General features: G+C 37.6%; 1 protein-coding gene across 1 annotated transcript in view; it reads right to left on the bottom strand.

Annotated features, from left to right (window-relative positions):
* Positions 1 to 21,544, bottom strand: part of myo1d (myosin 1D) — a 77,948-nt gene that overhangs the window by 47,373 nt on the left and 9,031 nt on the right. Inside the window, exons 2-12 of the mRNA XM_077200723.1 lie at positions 14,863 to 15,071; positions 13,384 to 13,477; positions 11,780 to 11,945; positions 11,351 to 11,404; positions 10,943 to 11,038; positions 9,914 to 10,030; positions 9,616 to 9,819; positions 8,882 to 9,027; positions 8,625 to 8,739; positions 8,328 to 8,498; positions 528 to 598 (exon numbers count right to left, since the gene is read on the bottom strand). Coding sequence (XP_077056838.1) covers positions 528 to 598; positions 8,328 to 8,498; positions 8,625 to 8,739; positions 8,882 to 9,027; positions 9,616 to 9,819; positions 9,914 to 10,030; positions 10,943 to 11,038; positions 11,351 to 11,404; positions 11,780 to 11,945; positions 13,384 to 13,477; positions 14,863 to 15,071 — 1,443 coding nt within the window. The remainder of the gene's footprint in view (positions 1 to 527; positions 599 to 8,327; positions 8,499 to 8,624; positions 8,740 to 8,881; positions 9,028 to 9,615; positions 9,820 to 9,913; positions 10,031 to 10,942; positions 11,039 to 11,350; positions 11,405 to 11,779; positions 11,946 to 13,383; positions 13,478 to 14,862; positions 15,072 to 21,544) is intronic.

The raw sequence follows: 21,544 nt of genomic DNA, 5'->3' as shown, positions 1-21,544 counted from the left end.
GGGTTTATGACCTATATTGCAGCTGGCCAACATTATTTTGGCTACACTTTTCAGGAAGTAACTGACACAGAGAAAGCTCTAGCTCCTTAATTGAGAATATATATAATTAGATTTCATTCCCCTACCCGTTTCTCTCTTTTTTACACACACAAAGGAACCTGAGCATAAACAAGGTGTTGTAACTTAGTGTTACATCACACTTACACCCACAGAACTTTAGCAAATAACTGACAGCCTCCAATCTGGCAAACCACTGAAGTGAGAATATGAAACTGCATTTAGATTTGGAATAAATTTGTTTTGGCGACCGCTGTTTACATCATTTAGATTGACTAATAAGTTTCCAAAATGTTTATTTACCAAACTTTTTCAAACCGAATTCATGCCCAAGGGAAGGATTAGATATCTTTCCACTTAATTATTAAGCCTTCTGTGGGTAACTAACAGTGATTGTTAAGTACAACATTTAAGGGCTTATGGTTTCAAACAACAGAGAGTGCACTTACCCCTCCTCTAAATGTACTTACGCCACATCTCCAGCATAATGACGAATACGGAAGTCTCGGTCGAACTCCAGGTTTTTGTCTGTGGGGGATAGCTGTGGAGAAAGAGATGTGAAATTAGGGTATTTTTTAAACAGAAAGTAGACTCGCAAAACCTGTAAAGCAACTTAAACAAGCCTGCACAAAGTGCAGCAGTGTCAGAGAAAGAGCTAGGCAACTCAAAGCTGGGAGGGGGCATCTAAGTAACTCTGTGCATATGAAAGATAGATGAGATGCGCTCTTTTATCCAGCATAGAACAGCAGAGCTGAAAATAGTTCAGCGAACGACTGTGAAAGAGATGGTGCCCTTTTAACTACACAATTTAGTTATGAATGGCAAGTGTGCCTACTTAAATTACAGTTATAAAAATTATAGTTCTGACTCTAAATTCTGATTTCATGAGCTGTATATTTAAAACTGTAAAATACACACCTGTGTCACTGTCAACATGCTATAATCAGCCTAGGGTTATTCTTATTTCTATTTTACCTGCCAGGGGAATTGTTAATTCCGAATCATTTTGGTTGCTCATTAATGTCTTTTGTCTTATTACTGATGCCCGTCCAGAAATGTCAAATTTTACAGAAATATTTGTATTATATTTTTTTTTTACATTTTTTTACATTTTTATTCATTTAGCTGACGCTTTTATCCAAAGCGACTTACAATTGCTATATTTCAGAGGTCGCACGCCTCTGGAGCAATTAGGGGTTAAGTGTCTTGCTCAGGGACACATTGGTGTCTCACAGTGGATTCGAACCCGGGTCTCTCACACCAAAGGCATGCGTCTTATCCACTGTGCCATCACCACCCCATTATATCCAAACTTTTTATTTTCTCCTCTATGATAAATTAAAAAAAAAAAAATACTAAAATTATTTGGTATTTATGTGCAAAATCTTTTATAACAAAGAATAAATGTCCCCAATACCAATCATGTGTTTTTCTAAATACATAAATAAATGCAGCAATGATGCTTGCAGATTGCATGTAAATATACAAGTATACTGTATATACATATACACACATAGGTGTGTTACATGTTTTCCATTTTGCAGGCAACAACTGTGCATGTACTCCAAGTTCTAAGACCCTGTTATCAGTGCCAGATCACTGTCCTCCTTGAGGAGCCTCTACATGCTGGATGAGGGCAGCTAGTGCAGTTATATAAGTCTCTGTGTCATTCATAAAATGCAGCAGTGACATCAAAGGCAAGCAGCCTCAGCTCTCATTAAGATACAGAATGCTGCTGATCCACTGTGTGAACAGAGACGCCCATTTCTGCGGATTAAAGCAGAACAGAACAATTACACTCAGTGTCCCTCTAGCCACAATCCGTCACATGCTCACATGCTGGATTAATTAAAGGATTGACTATCAGTAAGTTTTAGTGAGCTTTTGTGTCACTGTCCCCATTGTCGTAGATGCCAGCATCTCTATAGGGTCTCTGTTTAGTTTGTTTGTGGTGACTCACCCACTCAGCTTATTTCAAATGCAATACAGATAAAATGGCCCTCTAAGGGAATGGATGAGAAGCCACTATCTCTACCAGAAAGGACAAAACTGAATACTTCAGCCAAAGTGGAAGAGCAATCAGAATCAATTTGAATGGATGACTGGAACTGTGTTAAAAAAAAAAAAAAACTAATTTACCCGTTTGAAATTGCAATAGAGATTCGTATTTGATGTGGGACATCTGAAGACTGCATTTCGGAAGAGTTTAAAGACTTTATGGGTAGTACCCAGACCCAGGCTCCAAACACACTCACTGGGTCTCTTAAAAACATAAAGCTGAAAAATATTAATTAACTAAATTATAGCACTTATTATAGGGTTAGGATTACGTTTGGCTTAGGGTTAGTTATGCATAATTTACAATTATTGCTATAGTAACTGTAAAGTGTAACAAGGACTTTGTAGAATAAAGTGTTACCCAAATATCTGCTCATTTTAAAAACCTGGCGACGCTAGAAAACAGTTGGATAATCGGTTGGCCATGTAATTGTATTTATCACTTTGCCAGCAAAAACATTTGCTACATATTGAAGAAAAAGATGTTTGTAATTTTATACATTTTGTTGCATTATTGCACATGTGTATTTGCTTTTCCTATTTATCAAAATATTCTGTTTGTGTAATAGCAGGATAACATGATGTAAATAAATGGTGTTATTTTAAACTTTCTATATAACAAACAATCCTGAAAGAAAAATGTATAACGTATTTCACAAAAACAAAAAAATAAGCAGCACAAAATTAGTATATTAGAATGATTTCTGAAGGATTGTGACACTGAAAACTGGAGTAATGATGCTGAAAATTCAGATTTGTCATTAGAGGGATACAAAACAATTTTAAATTGTAATATTTCACAATATTACTGTATTATTGTATTTTTGATCACATAAATACAGCCTTGGTGAGCATAAGACACTTGTTTTAAAAACATTTAAGACATCTTACTGGCCTCAAACATTTTTACAGTAGTGTGTGTATATACTGAACTGACAAGAAAAACATATTTTGAATACAATGCATTATTTTATTCTACTAACTTCCCAAATATTTAAGTTTCAATTTGTTTGTATAAGGCTTAAAGCAAAATCCAAATCTTCCCCAATACATCCTGGAAACTGCTTAATTAGCACATAGGTGCCTTGTTCAAGGGCGATAGCTCATGAATCCTTAGGGATTGACTCAAATTCACATCATCAACATAAGAACCACAGTTTGGGTCCACCTGCATTAACCTCTAGTCGACAGCTTTAAATAACATGCACTTCAATTCTACCCAGTCCAAATTTACAGTTGTTTTTTTTAAGTGTTTGTTTATACAGACACATTTAATCCTGGATCCTGCTGGTCGCACAGATGCCTCCCGCCCTCCTACCCAAAAGCTCTATTCTCACCCCCCAGGACCACACCATCCTGTCTAACACCTGTGTTTCTCAATACAGAGTTCTGGTTAAGTCAACCATATAAAACAGCAATGGCAATGGCACCTGCCAATAAAGCCCAAAATCTGCCATTCACACACACAGCCAACAGCAGCCAGGTATCCAAATCACAGTGGACTCTAGACGTCTAGATCAAACAGACATAATAAAACAGTAAACCGTAAAAAAAAATTTGTATTCAAAATTTGTTTGAGTTTTAAAAAATTCTTGCGACTGCTTAGATACACAGTAGAAAGAACAATAAGACTCATTAAATGTGCTTCACAAAACTTTATTTTCTCGGGATGCTCATGGTGAATTTAATTCAGTTCAATAACCGAGGAAATTATAACTGAAAAGAACAAAAAAGGAAACAATTTAGGTTTACAATAAGGTCCCATTAATGTTAGTTAATTAACTAACAATGAGAAATACATGTGTTACAGCATTTATTAATCTTTGTTAAGGTTAGTTAATACAAATATAACTTTTCACTGTTTGTCCATGCCAGCTTAGGTCCATTAAATAATATTACCATTGTAATCTATTTTGTATCTTTGACAAAGTCCTTCTTTTAATATCTCTCTTGCAAAAATATATATTTTTCTTAATTGGCATCTGATCACCCTCCAAAACTTGTTTGTCCTTGGTAATCTGAATGAAAAATATAAGATAAAACAAAAATCCAAAATATGAAACAATCGCAGTGAAAAGAGGGACTGAACACTGCTCATACTGTATATGTGAAAATAACATAGCTCTACTTAAAACTATTGTATATAGTAATGCTTGTGTCTGCATCAGGGATAACAAAAATATCAAAACATGAGGTAGATAAATAGTCATAAAATAAAAAATGACATAGCCTGAGATGGCACAATAAAATTTCTGGTAATTTTAAGCTGTCTTCATTTCAAGTTGAAAAGGCACAGATTTGGTGGAATTTAATAATTTATTAAAATTAACATTAATTAAGAGTAGTAAAAGCTAGTATTTACAAGTATTTGTCATTGTTAGTTCATGCTTACTACTGTAGTTAATGTTAACAAATAGAATCCCAAGATCTATTCATTAAGTTTGAATGTTTTTAAACTTTTCTTGTTGCTTTGTACTCTAAAATACACAAAGCATAAATCATGGACTTGCGTTTGGAAAGATAGATGTACTGCAAATTGGCTGCACAAGGACAGCAGCAAGCGAGGTCAAAGTTGAAAACGCTTGAACTTTGAGTTGTGCTTGGCCAGCACTGCAGGCTAAAGCTGAAGCAGAGTTCAATGCACTGGGCAACACTAATGCGAATCATCTGAAAAAAACAAAACAAGCTGATGCTAGACCTGCAAAGCTGTGCTAAAAAACAGGTACAATGACATGTCAACTCAAATCGCAATGGGACTTCATATACCAATTAACCAGTAACTTATGTACGTGCTAAACATGTGTCGGTGCTTCACAAGTCACCGCGAAAACAATGCAATTACTTCCACGGAGATGGAAACAAGTCATGATCTCTTCCTAATGAACAGTTCGGCAGAAGAGCGGGCCACAGAGGCCAGCGAAGCTCTTCTCCAGGAATAGAAACTGACGGCTTATTGGCTGGTTCCTGCGGCCTACACAAGCCTGATCGGATAATGAGCCTGCCCTTGCCTTCACACAACCAGGCATCTATGTGCTCCCATAGCAGCATCCACTCACACAGCCACACCTCCAATCAGCATGTGATGAAGAGAAGGAAAACATGGGGGAAGGGAGGGGGAAATTGGGATCAAAGAAAAGAACAGGAGAGAGGAAAGAAGCCCCCGACGCACACCGTCAGACAGCCGCTAGTGTCAGCAAATAACAGTAATTAAAAGCTGACGGGAAAAGAGGCATTTTTATAACACACACCTGGAAGGATCAAAGCTGTTTTAAAGGTGCATTGAAAATGAGGGAAGCAGTGTACATCAAGAGCCTGTGAGGAAGATGTAAACAATCTGATAAAGCATAGTGAGAAGGTGAAAGTGGTGGTAAATGAAGCACCTTATTGAGATGGGTATGGCAGCTCAAAGATAGATCTGCCATTACATCTGATGATTTCATCTTAGGTTAAGCATTGAACATACACAGACTGAGGCAAACTCGTTATTCAAGCAATTACATATAAAAGTGGGGCTTCCGCAGTCAAAACACTTTTACAACTAAAGTTTCTGTCATTTGACATTTAAAGAGGGCACATTATAGGATAATTGAAACCATCTCCCGTATACTAGACCACAACTCCAGCGATATTTGGTTTTTAAATGGTATACATAGGGCAGGGATATTTGGAATGCTCAATAAGTACAATAATGGATTTCTTTTAATGCACAATGCACTCATATTGTAGCCTCAGACAGTTATCAGTAATGATTAAACCAGATTTTCAAAAACAATTTAAAGACTTGATAGAGTTCTCTCTCCTTCATGTGAACATTTTCTGTTGTTTTGGGCTTATTTAGTAGCAGTATTACAAAAAAATCTGCATTGTTTCTGTCTGCATGAATATAACGGCTCTAGGCCAGTGGAAATGGGCCCAACACATGCAGAATACAGAAGAACACCCAGCATCCATTTTGCAAAAACTATTAATATTAAAATGTGGACAAGTTACAGAATGTACTGTCCACAACTGCATTAAACTAAAAAGAAGTGTGTGCGTGTGTGTGTGTGTGCGTGTGTGTGTGTGTGTGTGTGTGTGTGTGTGTGTGTGTGTGTGTGTGTGTGTGTGTGTGTGTGTGTGTGTGTGTGTGTGTGTGTGTGTGTGTGTGTGTGTGTGTGTGTGTTCATGTTTTTCTATCCCGGTGGGGACTTCAACCTGAATTCACACAGACTCATGGGGACTTGTGTCACAGTGGGGACATAAATTGAGGTCCCCATGGGTAAACAAGCTTATAAATCATACAGAATTAGTTTTTTTGGAAATGTAAAAATGCAGACAGTTGTGTGTGATGGTTAGGTTTAAGGGTTGAGTTAGTGTAAGGGGACAGAATATACAGTTTGGACAGTATAAAAACCATTAAGTCTATGGAGAGTCCCCACAAAGATAGTAAACCAGACATAGCATAGCCATCCACAAATCATACATTTAAAAGTCCAAAATAGCGACTTTATGAAATAATGAACCATTTATCTCATCTTTTTACTACTGTAATCTGCTATGCTGTAGTGTAGCTTATGGTAGAGCAAGTTCCATGTTTCCTGTCAGGACCAAGAACTACAGAGAAAGAACTCCGGTCCACAGAGCATACTTTTCATACTTGAAATCAACCAAGGGTGAAGCTTTCCCTCCTTAACAGAGACTGCAGAGGAAAAAAGCACAGCGAATATCCTCCGTAAAGAAATTGCAAGAGATTCGGCCACAGATTTTTAACAAGCGCCAACCATTAATTATGCAGTTAAAGCGGGCTGCACATTTCAAGTTTCAGAGGTGGCTAGGAAAGACAAAAATGTCCCATTCTGTATTTAATTTGTATTTAGACACACAGCTGAACATATTAGAGAGCTTTCTTTTTCTTTTTGACCCATCCGTTTCTCTTTCATATGCTCATATTGCATGTCGAATTTAGTGAGAGTGGTTTACATAAACGGATTAGTTTACTATGAAATGGGTACAGATGCAGATGTTTGTGTTCACACACACGCAGCAGGAGAAAGACACATCATCTATCTAGCTAACAGGCCTAAGATTCCTTCACAGTGAGGAGTAACCCTCTGCATTACAAATGAGCTCTGAAGGACACTTATTATTCCTGCATCCAGGGAGACTTCTGATTATTCACATAGCCTGACATCGGGGCAGACGATGCCTGCTAGCTTTTTGCTTCCTCCCTTCGGTGTGAATGCAGCTAAGCTGAGGGCAGATTCTGAGCAGTTTGATAAAGTAGTACCTGAACTGACCCTCAGCTGGGTCTGTGCCCTCTGGAATGCATGATCATCCCATCAGTGTACAGAAATCATATCTAGAGCTCTGCAAGGTGGGTTATGTTTACATTTGGTTTTGTTTACTGCATTTTTCTATCTTTATCTCAGTGCGTCTCTATCCATAATTCTCCAACTCCCTCTCGCATTCTGATACTTTGCCAAGGCTGTGAGACATCAGTCTCACTAGCTTCCATTGGTTGCCAATGACATCACCGAAGGCTCAGTAGTGAAAAATACTGGAGGACATTTTTTCACTGACCATTATTGCCTCCTTGTGTTGATTCAGGGTAATGCGTAAAATTCAATTAACATTTCTGTAATACCTAGATGACCTACTGGATTTGCCTAAATGTGCATTATTCAACACTGCACTGGGTACTGTACACTATTGTTCAAAAGATTTTTTAAAGAAATATTCATTTTTATATAGCAAGTATGCATTAAAGTGATCAAATACATTTATAATGTTACAACAAATTTCTATTCAGATTAAATACTGTACTTTCAATTCATAAAGAATCCTGAAGAATTATACATAAAGATTTCCACAAAAGTATACACCTGCACAACTGATTTCAAAATAGATATAATAATTAGTAATGTTTTTAAAGCACCATATCAGCATATTGAATGATACAGAATGATTTCTGAAGGATCATGTGACACTGAAGACTAGCGTAATGATGCTGAAAATTCAGCTTTGCCATCACAGATAAAAATTACATTTTAAAACATATTAAAATCCAAAGCAGTTAATTTAAATTGTAATTATATTTTACAATATTTCTGTTTTTACTTTTTGATCAAATAAATGCATCCTTAGCGAGAATAAGACACTTCTTACAAAAAACATTACAAAAATCTTACTGACAGGATAAATAGCTTTTGTGCAGTTATTGTTATTTTCAATACCTTGCGGCTGGTGTAGTGGGCATGTTTGCCCAGTTTTCCATTGAGAGCCTGCAGGAACATCTCATCCGTCACCTTCCCCACATTCATGCACGCCTCATCCAGGACCGCAAAAATGCCCTTATGCTGCTGTTCCACCAGATCCACGATGATCTGATTGTTAAAGTAGTCAATCTGTTTCCATGAACACACAAATCACAACAAAGTTTATTCAGTTGCAGTAATGCTAGATCAATACAACATGAGTTTATTTTAGTATATAGTATTGTGAAGATGTGAAAGGTTTGTGGAGAAACCCACATGCTTCCAGGGGATGCCCTCTCGCTGATACTCTTCCTGTTCTTGCTTCAACACCAGTTGAATGAAGAGCTGCTGTAGTTTTTCATTACAGTAGTTTATACAGAACTGCTCAAAGCTGGACAAAACAAGGAAGATATTCAGGATAGACAGAATTAGTTTAGTAAACAGAGCATAATAATACAGCTAGTAAAGATCCTCATAGAATAATACAGCCAATAAAGATCCTCATACGTGTATGGAGCAGTATATTCTCTAACCTGTTATTCTGAAAGATCTCAAAGCCATAGATGTCCAGGACTCCAATGACTGTGTTCTTCCCATGAACCTTGGCGTCATAGTTTTTCACCTCAATGACGTCATTGATTCTTCCCACAATCCAACAGAACAGACGCTCATAAATGGCCTGCGAGTAGCAAATAATGAGTGAAAGTGAACTGGTGGAAGAAGAAACGTAGATGTGAATAGAATCAGTCAACCAAGTTTATCTGTCTTGGTAAAGTAATTTATTGAAATTTGGACGGCTACGACAATACTGTATTTATTTTTCTCTATAGCTATACGTTGTAAACCATGATACTTTTTTCAGGATTCTTTGATGAACAGAACATTTAAAAGAATATTTGAAATAGAACTGTTGTGTTTCTTTCAAGGAAAACAAAAACCTTACTGACCCCAAACTTTTGGTAGTGTGTATCTACAGTATATATGATACTATGCATTTATGCAATTTTATATACAAGCAGTATATACTATATGCATTGTATATAAAATATACAAGAGGACAACATATAATACAAACGTACATCAGATATACTGTGCAGAAGTATCCACTGTGTCATTACAGTGGATCAAAACTATCATCGATCATATTTCGGGCCTGTTGAAGTATTAATTTAGACATTGGTATGAAATTCATCTGCAAATGTTTGGTCCAGCTGTTTTATTTACAGAAAGTCTCCTAAAGAAAGTCTCCCAGAGTCCCAATTCATACCTTGGCCAAGGCATCACGACCATAACTGGCCTCTTGATGAGTATGCTGCTTGTCAATGACATCACGACCGGTGGCCACAGTGCGATAGAGCATAGCCTTCTCTACATTCTCCTCTTTGGTAGACAGCAAATCCCCCAGCACGGACACTAGTTTAGAGTTCTCAATGAGAGTCACATCTCCATCACTTCCAAACTTCAGATTTCCCTGGAAAGATTCAATAATTCATCAATCAATTAGTTTGGGCTATACAAGCTGCAGTTGGTAATAATTTTTTGAACAAGCTTAGGAAATACTAAACCAGATGCAAGATGGTAGCCAGGATCTTGTAGACTGTCTGAATCTCCTCAACAGTGAAGCCAATGACTTTCATGGCATCAGCGACAGCTTTAAAATCAGCACTGTCATTTATAGACGACTGCAAGATTGGAAGGAGAATCTGGTGTGAGTTACGGTCACAAACAAAAGCACATCCTGATAGATTAAATAAAGTTTAGTTAAAACATCCTTATCCTGATCTTACTTTTAACAGTGTATGCAATTAATTCAGCTTTGGGGATAACAGCATGGTTGGATATAGATTGGCTAAAAGCCTTTCATTTAGTGAAGGTAAATCAATGATATCGAAATGGGAGGTCATTAAACCTATTACTTTCACATTCAATTTATAGCAGAGCAATTGAAAGCTGAAAATTGCTGACACCGGCAACTAAATCCCCAGACTTCCTAAAACAAAAGCACAACACTCGAATCGCTAATTATTCTGGCATGCTCATGGCTAACAGCTCCTGCAGAGTAAAGATGATTTCATTCAGAAGGAACCTTTTACAGCCACAGTTGTGCTGGACAGAGTGTGAAGTTTAGACAGCATGTGCACCTACAAAAGACTTGGGAACTGGCATGAAATGTTCAAAGCACTTCAGGCTGTTTGTTTCAGACCTCTGTGAGCTCAACAGTCCAGCTTGTTCCATGACAACACCTTGTTTGTTGCTATAAATTTGTTTTTGTGCCCGCTCATTAAACTCCCTGCAGAAGCAATGGAACAGTGCTGGGTGATCTCACCTCCTGAGTCCTGACTCAACGGGCTATTACATATGAGGCAATTACAAATAGGTTTTATTATGCACCAATGGCTACTGTATCCCAGAACAACAATAATCAAATTCCCTGCACAATTATTTGTTATTGCCTCTGCAAAGATTTCATTTTCCAGAGATCCCAAAGGTCTTGAGACTCTTTATGATATCAATAAAAACCCCAAAACGTGTATAATATTACACACACATTACCACCCATAATAGTCTCTTTTAATCTGTTCATGGTGCAATACCTTTATCTGGCCTCCAACTTTAATGTAGGTATATGCTGTGGGGTCTTTCTGAATGTGCAGTGACCGCAGCTGAGCATCTGGTGCTCCTTTCACCAGCTGAAAAACACATTTAAAAGCACTTTTGACTTTCCCCACAGGATCATTTCTCTTGTGCTGATATGGAGGAACATGTAAATTATAGTCTTAATAATAATGGTCTGTAGAGCACTAACAGACAGATGGAGTTTTGTCTGATGTTTTGAGCATGTTTTGAAGCAATAAGACATTTTTCTAGGGGCAATAAAAGTGAGAAATGATTGGCCTTTTAAGGCTATGACAGTAAAGTCATAAACAGGTTTGGTAGGATTTGTCTGGTGTCTGGCAAAATAAAAATAGTATATCAACTTCAGCGATGAGTTCTTCACTCACCTGGTAGAAAGAGTGGAAACTCCTCTCTCCTTCCTGCTGAAAGATGACTCGGGACTATGCAAGAAATCCAAAAATAAGTGTTCAGGATAAAAATCGTATGCATTTATAATAAACGTAAAAATGTCATCGCTTCTCCAGCAAACATTTCACGATCAAGCAAGACAAAACTGAGTGGTCTGTGCCTGAGCAAAACAGTCTGCAATAATGCTAGGGTGTTGTGGGAGGTTGCCAGGGTGTTGCTATGCAGTTGCTAAAGTTTTGAGTGAATTTAACACATTACTTAGTGGTTGCTACATTATAAGTTGATGCTAGGGTGTTATAGGTGGTTGCTAGGTGGCTTCTTTTTTGAAAGAATGATATATATTTTTAAAAAAAAAGTTTGACCCTATGAGAGAGTCACTCTAAGCTGCTCCTCTTTAGCACCCCTACCTTCTCAAGCAGGTAGTTGTTGATATGGCCGCCAATGGGGTCTCCCTTAAAATCAAAGTTGATATCCATGTACTTGCCGAAGCGGCTGGAGTTATCATTGCGGTTGGTCTTGGCATTCCCAAAAGCCTCCAGGACACAGTTGGACTTTAGCAGCATGTTTTTCACCCTGCATAAACACACACACACTGTTTATTTCTACATTTACAAGCCACTTGTGCATCAGTTCACCACCACAACTAAACGAGCATCAGTTTCAATATGAGGCTGAAGGATCTGATTGCTCCTGACATTTGGTATTAGAGTAAATACACTAATCTGTCTGTATGAAGCCTTTACAAGCCAGTATGCATGGCTATATCTTGTTATGTTAGTGTATATAGTATCACCATGTGGTATACCAGCATGGTGGTTAAGAGCGTTTCAGTGGATGATTTATGGGGCCTGCTGCATGGGTCAGACCACAGAATGCTCAGCATTGGTTCTCCTGCCATACAGACATGCATGGCCTACACTTGCACATTAGAGGAAGGTTCCCTGCTTAGTGCCTGACAGGCTGAAGAGGTCCTAACCCTACTGTTACAAGCCTGTCAGGCATTAAGCAGGACACTTTCCTCCATGTTGTGACCCAAATAGCTACAACATCCTGTAAAATTTCACTTTGCTTTTCCATTGGGCCTATAGCAGTGTCGCCCAACTTCTTTCGCTTTAGGTATCCCAAAAGCCCCAATTAAAGTTAATTATTCTTAATTATCTTGTTTTAACTGCCCTAATAATTTATTTATTTTAAAGTCAACATTTCTGTTTTATAGGTTTAGCAAAGCAAAATCGAAATCTTATTACCCTCTAAAATCTGCTAGGTACCCCCTCAAGGATACAGTATGTTACCCTGGTTGGTAATTATTATGGACTACAAAAACACCTGTTTTGGCATAGCTTTAGATGTACTTCCTGGAAAATATGTCACGCTGAAGAACGCCCAGATTGGAAAGAGCTTTAACCTTTAGCAAGCAGAGAAAATAAACCATATCTACAGGGTGCAATAACAGTGATATGAAATGTAGCACAAAGCACTATACATCTAAAAGTGGATAACAGTTGCAAAGCCTGATTTTATTGTTATTACGATTACTGCGGTCATTGTTAAGATACAAGAATGAAGTTCTATGCAAGATGTTGCATAAGAGAGTTATAAAGATCTTTATGATTAAATAAACATTAAAAGCCCGACAAAAAAATAAGGATTCTTATCATTTATTCATCGAGCTTGACTTAGATCCATCGTATTTCAATTAGCATGACCCAGCACTATTTTAATCACTGCCCTACATTTCACTTCTATCACTATTGCTCCTTGTGAAGCTAATTCCAATGCATTATTAATTGACTCACTACCATGAGAAACTTCACTTTGAAAATTGAGTCAGAACTAAGCAAAGATTTGTATCATTATGAATATCATCTACATAAAAACATCAAATACTTGTGAAATGCTTAGTGGTTGTTGATTATAACATTAAGGATGCATGCTATACAGCATGCTCTTAATATGACTCATCACTGCAGCAGCGAGGAGAGAGGAACAGAAAGGCTTTTGTTGTACGTACCTCTCCACCTCTGCTCTTTGGCTGGGATTGGTGATAGCAGCGATATATTGCATAATGTATTTACTAGCCTCTGTTTTTCCAGCTCCGCTCTCGCCTGCAAAGTAAAGAAACAATGACTAATGCTTTATAGATATAATAATATAATTGGATAAAATTAAGTAAATACCATTACAATCTACAATGAAATACAATGAGACCACTGGTGAAAATGTCTATATTGCATGCAAATATGTAAGAACATACAGAAATAACATACCATTCTGAATTAAAAAAGAATTGAAAAAATTCAAATTTTAGTATTTTTTATTTTTGAACCCAAGTTTTGAGTCAGTATTTTTTTTTTATATATACTCTAAGGGTTTATTAAATTGATCAAAAGTGACAGAAAAGACTATGTATTGTTACAAAAGGTTTCCATTTTAAATAAATAGTGTTCCTTAGTGTAACTCTTCACCAGAGAATACTGACAAAATATATATCCCGGCATTTTTTTATATAAAACATTGACAATAAAAAGACATGTTTCTAGAACACCAAATCAGCATATTGTTATTTATTAAAATTATTTTTTAACTAAAATAGAAACATTTATTTTAAATTGTAATAATATTTCACAATATTAGTGTTTTTAATTATAAGTATCAAATACACATTTTTACAGTAGGACAGAGAGCCAGTCTAGGAGAAAAATTAAGGGTAGAAACAAAAAAGATCCAAATATCACTCTTCTGAGTGGTTTGGTAAGGCCCTTTATCTATTTATTGTGTAAAATAGTATTATGCTAAACCACAAAAATGGAATTTATTTGTTAAATTAAGACAAAATTACGCAGTAAATAAATAGCAAGTTCCTCTATTTGCCACAAGATGGCACTACACATACCAAATATTTTTGCAGTATAGTCACCACCTGTGGTCACTCTCTGGATAACAATCAATGTTTTCTTATAGAGGCTATATCTGAGTGTTCACCAGATTATTTCCCTTGAGCTATGTGCCCCACCTCATAGTTCCACAGTGTCCAAGACAGAAAACAAACACAGTCTCAAAGAGACATCATCGTAATTGTGAAACCACCATGTTGTCATTAATCTTTTTTGCACAATGGGCATGTCTCGAGAAAGCAATTTGCTCATGCACTGAACATTATTGTGAGCTTCTTCTCAAGCAGTCCACTGTGACTGGAAAACCACACACCACGTCAGTGCCAAGCAATTCTCATCTAATCTCACCACAGATCTAATCACATCATTCCCAGTCATAGTGAGACCCCACAAGAAGACCCCGGAAAGCCTGTATTCCTGTAAGGCCTGTTATTTAATCAGCAGAAGGAAGACAATAAGCTATTTTTATTATTATTTGAAGATGAAGTAATGCCCCTTTCCCCTTAAATTGTAAGATTACTTCTGTGACTGCTCCTCAGAATCACCCATGACCTTGAGGGTGAGTCACACTCAAAACACATTAAGACATGGTCTACCTGATATAACAATGCAAGTGTCTTTGTTCCTCCTCTTCATGGCTTTGTACGCAGCATCAGCGATGGCGAAAAGATGTGGCGGTCGCTCATACAACTCTCTGCCTTTGTACTGCTCAATGATGTCCCGCCCGTAAATGTTCATGGCACGGTAAGGGTTAACCGACACCACCACTTCTCCAATGTAGCTGTAGATACGACCCTTTTCAAACCTGCAGCAGAAAGACAAGCACATAATTGATTATCTGTATTCACATTCATGAAGATTATGGAATATTTGTTTAACTATGACTTTATAAAGATCTGTTTGGTTTGTGGTGTTGCGGCTTGTATAATCAAATTTAAGTGCCTCATGTAAAGAAAGGGCAGCTTAATAAATTATCTCGGTCAAGAATCAAAAGCAAATAAAAAGCACAGGATAGTCAAGGTCATGTTTCATGAGCTGCATAATCTGTTTGCACAATAATAAATCCTGCTGAAAAGACCAGCATGAAGTTCCAGGCTGGTTAGTGCTGGACCAGCACCAGCCAAATTGACCAGTCATTCAGACAATCCAACGACTATTATATCTCCACATCCACCCAACTCCTTGGTCGCATAAAGCCAACAGTTGACGTTCACCCTGCCTTGAAAAAGCAGGCTGCTTTGAGCTCTATCCTCAGGGGAACCTGACTTCCTTGTTCTTCCGAGCAGACCTGGGTCATGCCTGGTAGAATAAGGCATCCTTTCTTCTCAACCTGTGGGTTTGCCAAGCCTCCCTCAGCTCCATCCTGCCCCAGGCAGTGTGCTTAGAAGTTTGAGGCATGACCTCATAATCTAATACTGAACTAAAGAAGCCATATTATGCCATTTTACAAACTCTTGATTTTGTTCTTGGGGTCTACAAGAATCAAAAACACATTATTTTTCACATATTTGACATTGTTGCAGCACCTCTCTTCCCAGTCTGTCAGTAACGCTCTGTTTAGTTCCTGTCTCCTTGAAGCCCCTACTTTTGAAAAGCGCAATGTGCTCTGATCGGCTGGACCTGTGTGTTGTGATTCGTCAAACGCTTTGAAATTGTTTCGGAAACATCACGGCCCTTACCATAACCGCGAGTTTCAACTCACTATTGCAACTCAACCAGGCCTCGTCCCCTTTTTTTGTGCATGCCTTGGGCGGGAATTACTTAAATTAGGGATATTGTGACGTGTGTTCCCAAAAGAGAACTCAAGACTACAATTGAGGCATTTTTAGGGAGTTCAGAAACAGTGCTACTGATATTGAGAAGAACTCCCTTCGGAGTGACTTCTGCTTTGTAAACTTGCAGACCATTTTCATGCTCAAACAGCAACATTACACACTAAAGAATGTTGAAAATGTAAAAAAGCATTATACATCTTCTTTAAGGATTGCGACTCAATTAATTAAATTTAAACATCCAGGTATAAGTTGAACAGTTAGACACCGACCGTAATATAAAATACTGCTTCAGTCTTCGGGGATACCTTACACCCAGTAGAGCAGAAATGTACCATACAACAACATTCACACAAACAAGTCAAGAAACAGGTCTCAATTCCCACAGGTCTTCTTACAAATGCATCAAGGATTTATAGAATGAGCAGTGATCCATTAAACAAGAATAAATCACCATGGACACATCCTGAAGCATATTTAAAATGGATTCAGTGAGAATGGATTCACATGGTGTGTGTATTTTAAACTCACCCCAAAAAAAACTCAAATTTCATCAGCATTGTCACCCTTTCGTTGCTACAATTATAATGTTACAAATTACTTCTATTTCAAATAAATTATATACTTTTGAACTTTCTATTAATCAGAGAATTATGATTTAATATAGATAGATATGTAGTGTCATTGTATGCGATACAACGAAATTCTGTTGGAGCAATCCTCTCCAGATAGCAGCATAGAGTAAAAAAGATATATACAAAAGGTATACACACATACACATACATACACACATGCATACATACACATGCATACACATATACACATACTCAATAAATAGATAAAGCAGCTAAAACAGCTAAAACATAGCAGTTATTGCACAGAGTCCGATTGCACTGAGAGGGTATGCATCATGGTTTCCACAAAAAACACAAAGCAGCTTGACTGTTTTCAACATTGATAATAATAAGAAATGTTGCAGGCATGGCAGTGATGCTTGTGCCTTTGGTGGCAGCAGCCTGTCAGGCCAGCCCTCGAGCAGCATGCATGAAAAGGCTCTTTTGTGCCAGCCTGCGGGGTAAGATACTGTGGTGTACCCGCTCCATTGTTCTTCTGTCAATGTGAGGTCTGTGTGTAAGGAGCGCAGGCCAGGACCGCACACCCCTACACAGCAGGCTGACTCTACTCACCCACATCAGTCCCTAAGGGACCACAAAGTCAACTAATGACAATGCCAGGAGGATCATTTTGAACTATATTTGAGCTATCCATTTTTCTAATGTGGAGAGATTGTAGTGTTTGGCCCTGTCCCAAATGGCGCACTTCATGCGGACTTTCGGTCTCGTGGACTTAAATTGCGCGTGCTCGCCGAGTCTACGAGTCCGTAGGCCGTCCCATTTAGCATTTTAACGCTCTGAAGTGTGCTCAGCAGCGCCCCCTTTGTACCCTTAAAGCGGTCTTCCACGAAGCCCGCATAGATGCAGGCTCCACGCACTTTAACTACCCAGGAATCCTTGCGAAATGCCAATCAGAAAACGGATGGGAGGAGATTTCGCTCACGGACTGTTAACATGGCTTTATGATATAGGCGTACATTTTACCAGTTGTTACTTACAGTTTATACAAACATTATCGACCAGTGGTTGATATCTCAAACATAATAATAGCGGGTTAAATAATACGATCGCATTATGATTCATTACATAAATAGAACCGAATGTCATGGCATATAAACTTAGTATGAATATTGAAACCTATACATTTTTCTTAAACTCATTTACATTTTAATTTTGTGTTAAAAATTGAACATTATGTATTATTATGTACAACTGTATTGATCATTTACATAACCATGACATCTATTCTAATGCCCAGGTGGCATATACAATTATAGAACTGTAAAAGCAGGCTGTGTAGTTCACATGGACATAAGATTTGGGAAAATAAAATAAATCCTGTTCTCGATGCTAAAGACTGTAATTTTTTTTAATGATATTTGTGATATTTTTCTAATAAAGGGACTGATGAGATGACCTTTAAGTTTATTCAGCTTCGACGTCTGAGCTGAGACCTTCTTCCTGTTTCGGCCGTGACGATCGAGTCTGTCCCAAAAATACCTCTCAATGCGCCCTCGCGGACTCGCGCTAAGGGCCCTATAGGTCTGCAATACATGACGTCACCGAAGTGTGGACTCTGAGGAAGTCCACAAGTCCGGAGAGTGCCATTTGGGACAGGGCCTTTAATTCAGAACCTAAGGATTAAAGAGACAATATCATACATTTTTAACTTATCTTTTACATCTAATGCCTCTATTAACATCTATTTTTTTGGTACCAAAATAGTCATAATATAGTTTTTCATCTTGATATTTAACCCTGAATTTATTGGAGTAAAAAAAGTTAAAGAAAATTGTATTTCACATTATATGAGTATTCCTCAAAATTTAAAGGTAAGTGGCACTGATGGCAAAAAAAAAAATCAATTTAAAAAAAAAGAATATTATAAAATATTATTTTAACCATTGACTTCCTTAATAGTAAGAATAAATTCTGTGGAAAACAATGGCTACCGTCAACTGTCTAGTAATCAAAAAATCTTCTGTTCTCAACAGAAGAAAGAAACGTATACAGGTTTAGGGTGCAACTTAACAACTTAATAACCTAACAACTTAAGTGTGAGTAAATGATGACAGAATTTTTAGTTTTGGGTGAACGAACCCTTTAAGCCCTCTGTCAAAGTCATAGTCACGACATATTGTACCGATTGCTTTCATTAATGTCACAGCACACTGCACAAGCCAATGTATCCCCCATCTGTCCTCTCATCACAACTCGGCCAGTCGTAAATCCACTACAATTCTGAGAACCTGTCAGTAAATCTAGCTAATTCCATCGCGTTTCATTTTCATCTAGAGACATGACTCAACCCTTTAGGTTTACCCTGCTCCCAGAGGACAACTGCCTGAAAAAAAATCCATTGTTGATTGAAACAGAATACCAGCATGCTGTGGGGTGTGTGGGAAAGCACAGAATCGTCATCTCCCATCTGTGATCAGATTATCATCAACATCTGATAAGCAGGCCTGTTCAGAATCTACTCTTGCTGAAATCAAGATGAAGCTTCATAGATTTACCCAACTTTACTCATTTTACCATATTTACCCAAAAAAATCAGTATTGAAAATGCAAAAAAGTTATTTGTGGTTTAAATTTGAGTCAGTGTCCCCGAGTTTTCAGTGTGTTTTTGATCAGGCAGGTCAACACAGGGAGATCGATATGACGTGTTTGAACAGAGGAGGGCTTTAAGGTGGGGGTCCAGGTTTTAGAAGTTTTTCCTGTGAGTATGTAGAGAGATCTGGGAATGGTAGCAGTGGATGAGGCTCTGTCATCTTTTCTCCTCCATTTCCCAGAAGGCTTATAGGGCGCGGTTGCTGCTGCATGGAGATTAAGGATGTGTGTCAGACAGCAACAGGCCACTTCCTCTAACAGCTGGATCTACTCCACAGGTTGAAGCATCAGCATTTTTGTCCAGTAATTGATTTATCTGAACAAAAATGATGCGAGTGTACCTATACTACTATTTTTTTTTTTGTTACATAAAGGGATAATTCACTAAAAAACTGAAAAATCTTTCATCATTTACTCAACTTCATGTTGATCAAAACTTACTGTGGAACATAGAAGCTATTCTGGAAAAAAAAAATTCTGTTTGTTTTTTCCATACAATGAAAGTCAATGAGGGAATGTGTTAATTTGGACCCCACTGACTATCGTTATAAGGACAAAAACAGTTGAAGAAATGAAGTCACAGATTTAGAAAAACCTGAGGGTGAGTAAATAATGACAGAATGTGTTTTGGGCTAACTAACCTATCCCTTTAATTGCTCTATACCTTTTCAATTACTTTAAAAAATAAAATAAAATAACTTTTTCAGTAAGCTAAAAAGGTTTTAAAGTCAGAGCTACACCCTTTACAACACTTGGGTCATCCGAAGTCCCAAACAATAAGAGCTTGACACCAATTTTAGAAAGGGATCACTTGCCAGGCTGAGGATAACTACTGGTTTCAGGCTTGTTTGGGTGGGTCTCTAGTGGTTATTTGCTTGTGGTTGGCCAGGGTGGGGTGCAGCCTATAAATTCCCTCACACCAGTTGCGGGTAAAAGTAAAAAGTGAGAGGAGTGAAAATTAACTGAACTGGACAGTAGTACAGCATAAATAAATGAGGAGTGGGAAAATTTAGAGACAAAAAAGAGATGAAAATACAATGTGCAAACAGAGAAGAAGGAACACAGGAATATGAACATGTGAATGCCTTCACACTAAAGTGTTGATTTATAAGATGGTCCAACCCCAAGATAGTGCATCAAAGCGTGTGTATTCACAACCCCAGCAAAGAAAGGATAATCTGTTCCTTATCCATGTTTATCCCCCGCACACAATTTACCACCAAGCAATCAGTGTTACTCAGTCCACAGCTTAACGCAGAACAAGCACGGTAAACTATGACCTGATAGCGAATCGTCCTCTGGACTGTCTATCATGCAACCCCAGAAACGTTTCGTCTCAGATGTTTCAAAAATTCCTTAGGATAAGAGACGATTGTCAAGAGTCATAAAATGAAAGCACAATAATTTGGAGAGAATGTGATGAGAAATGTAGGAGATCATATTGAAATCTCACCTATGTGATTGGAGACTTTAGCATCTTGACAAATGGCTCTGAGCACAGTTCTAATAAATACATTTTTCACATCTTATTTAAATCTCTAGAGATAACACATGTGAGATTACTGTGGTCATTTTCTCAGCATTTACGCAAAAGTCTCCATTTGACCTCCATGTAATCTCACTGATGTATTAGCGGAATAGCGAAGATATGAAAGAGATCATTTGTGATTTGTCTTTCCCATTCCCATTGGCCGACACATAAATTTTCTGGCTGATATGATAAGCTAATAATTAGTGTCATGTTATGGCACGTGATAAATAAGTGGTAAAAAATTTGACTAACTTTGTCGAAATAAACTTATAAATGAACACATAAAAATAAAATCAATTATATCAAATGCTATAAGTGAATTTAGGTTGTAATATTGAACTGCACAGTATAAATAATGGGTATTCATTTTGAGACTTACATGTAACAGTGTTGGTAAATGATGTGTTGTGTTTTTAAAAGCAAACTTTAAGTGATGACATCAAAGATAATATAAAAATATAAATAGAAAAAATGAGCATGCACTATTAAATATCCAATATATCCCTTATTGACAGCTGCTGGCCTCTTGTCCCTTGAATTTAATCTTTGAAGCAACATTCAACTAGCCTGGTTCTACCAGACTCTCGTACATTTCATTTCTACAGAGAGTCTGGCACCGCTCCATTGACAAGCGTTAACTTCCTTGTAGGCGGGTATTCTGTTGAAGTCTAAAACTATTGGATCTGCCCAGAGTCACTCTATCTGCCACAACCAATCACCTGACGTTTGGCTTCGCTCGCATCTTTCTTAT

This window comes from Siphateles boraxobius, unplaced genomic scaffold, assembly GCF_051911475.1.
Source record: "Siphateles boraxobius isolate OS27281-9 unplaced genomic scaffold, OSU_SipBor_1 46, whole genome shotgun sequence".
Lineage (NCBI taxonomy): Eukaryota > Metazoa > Chordata > Actinopteri > Cypriniformes > Leuciscidae > Siphateles > Siphateles boraxobius.
The sequence above is the reverse complement of the archived record's forward strand: the minus strand, read 5'-3'. Positions and strand labels throughout refer to the sequence as shown.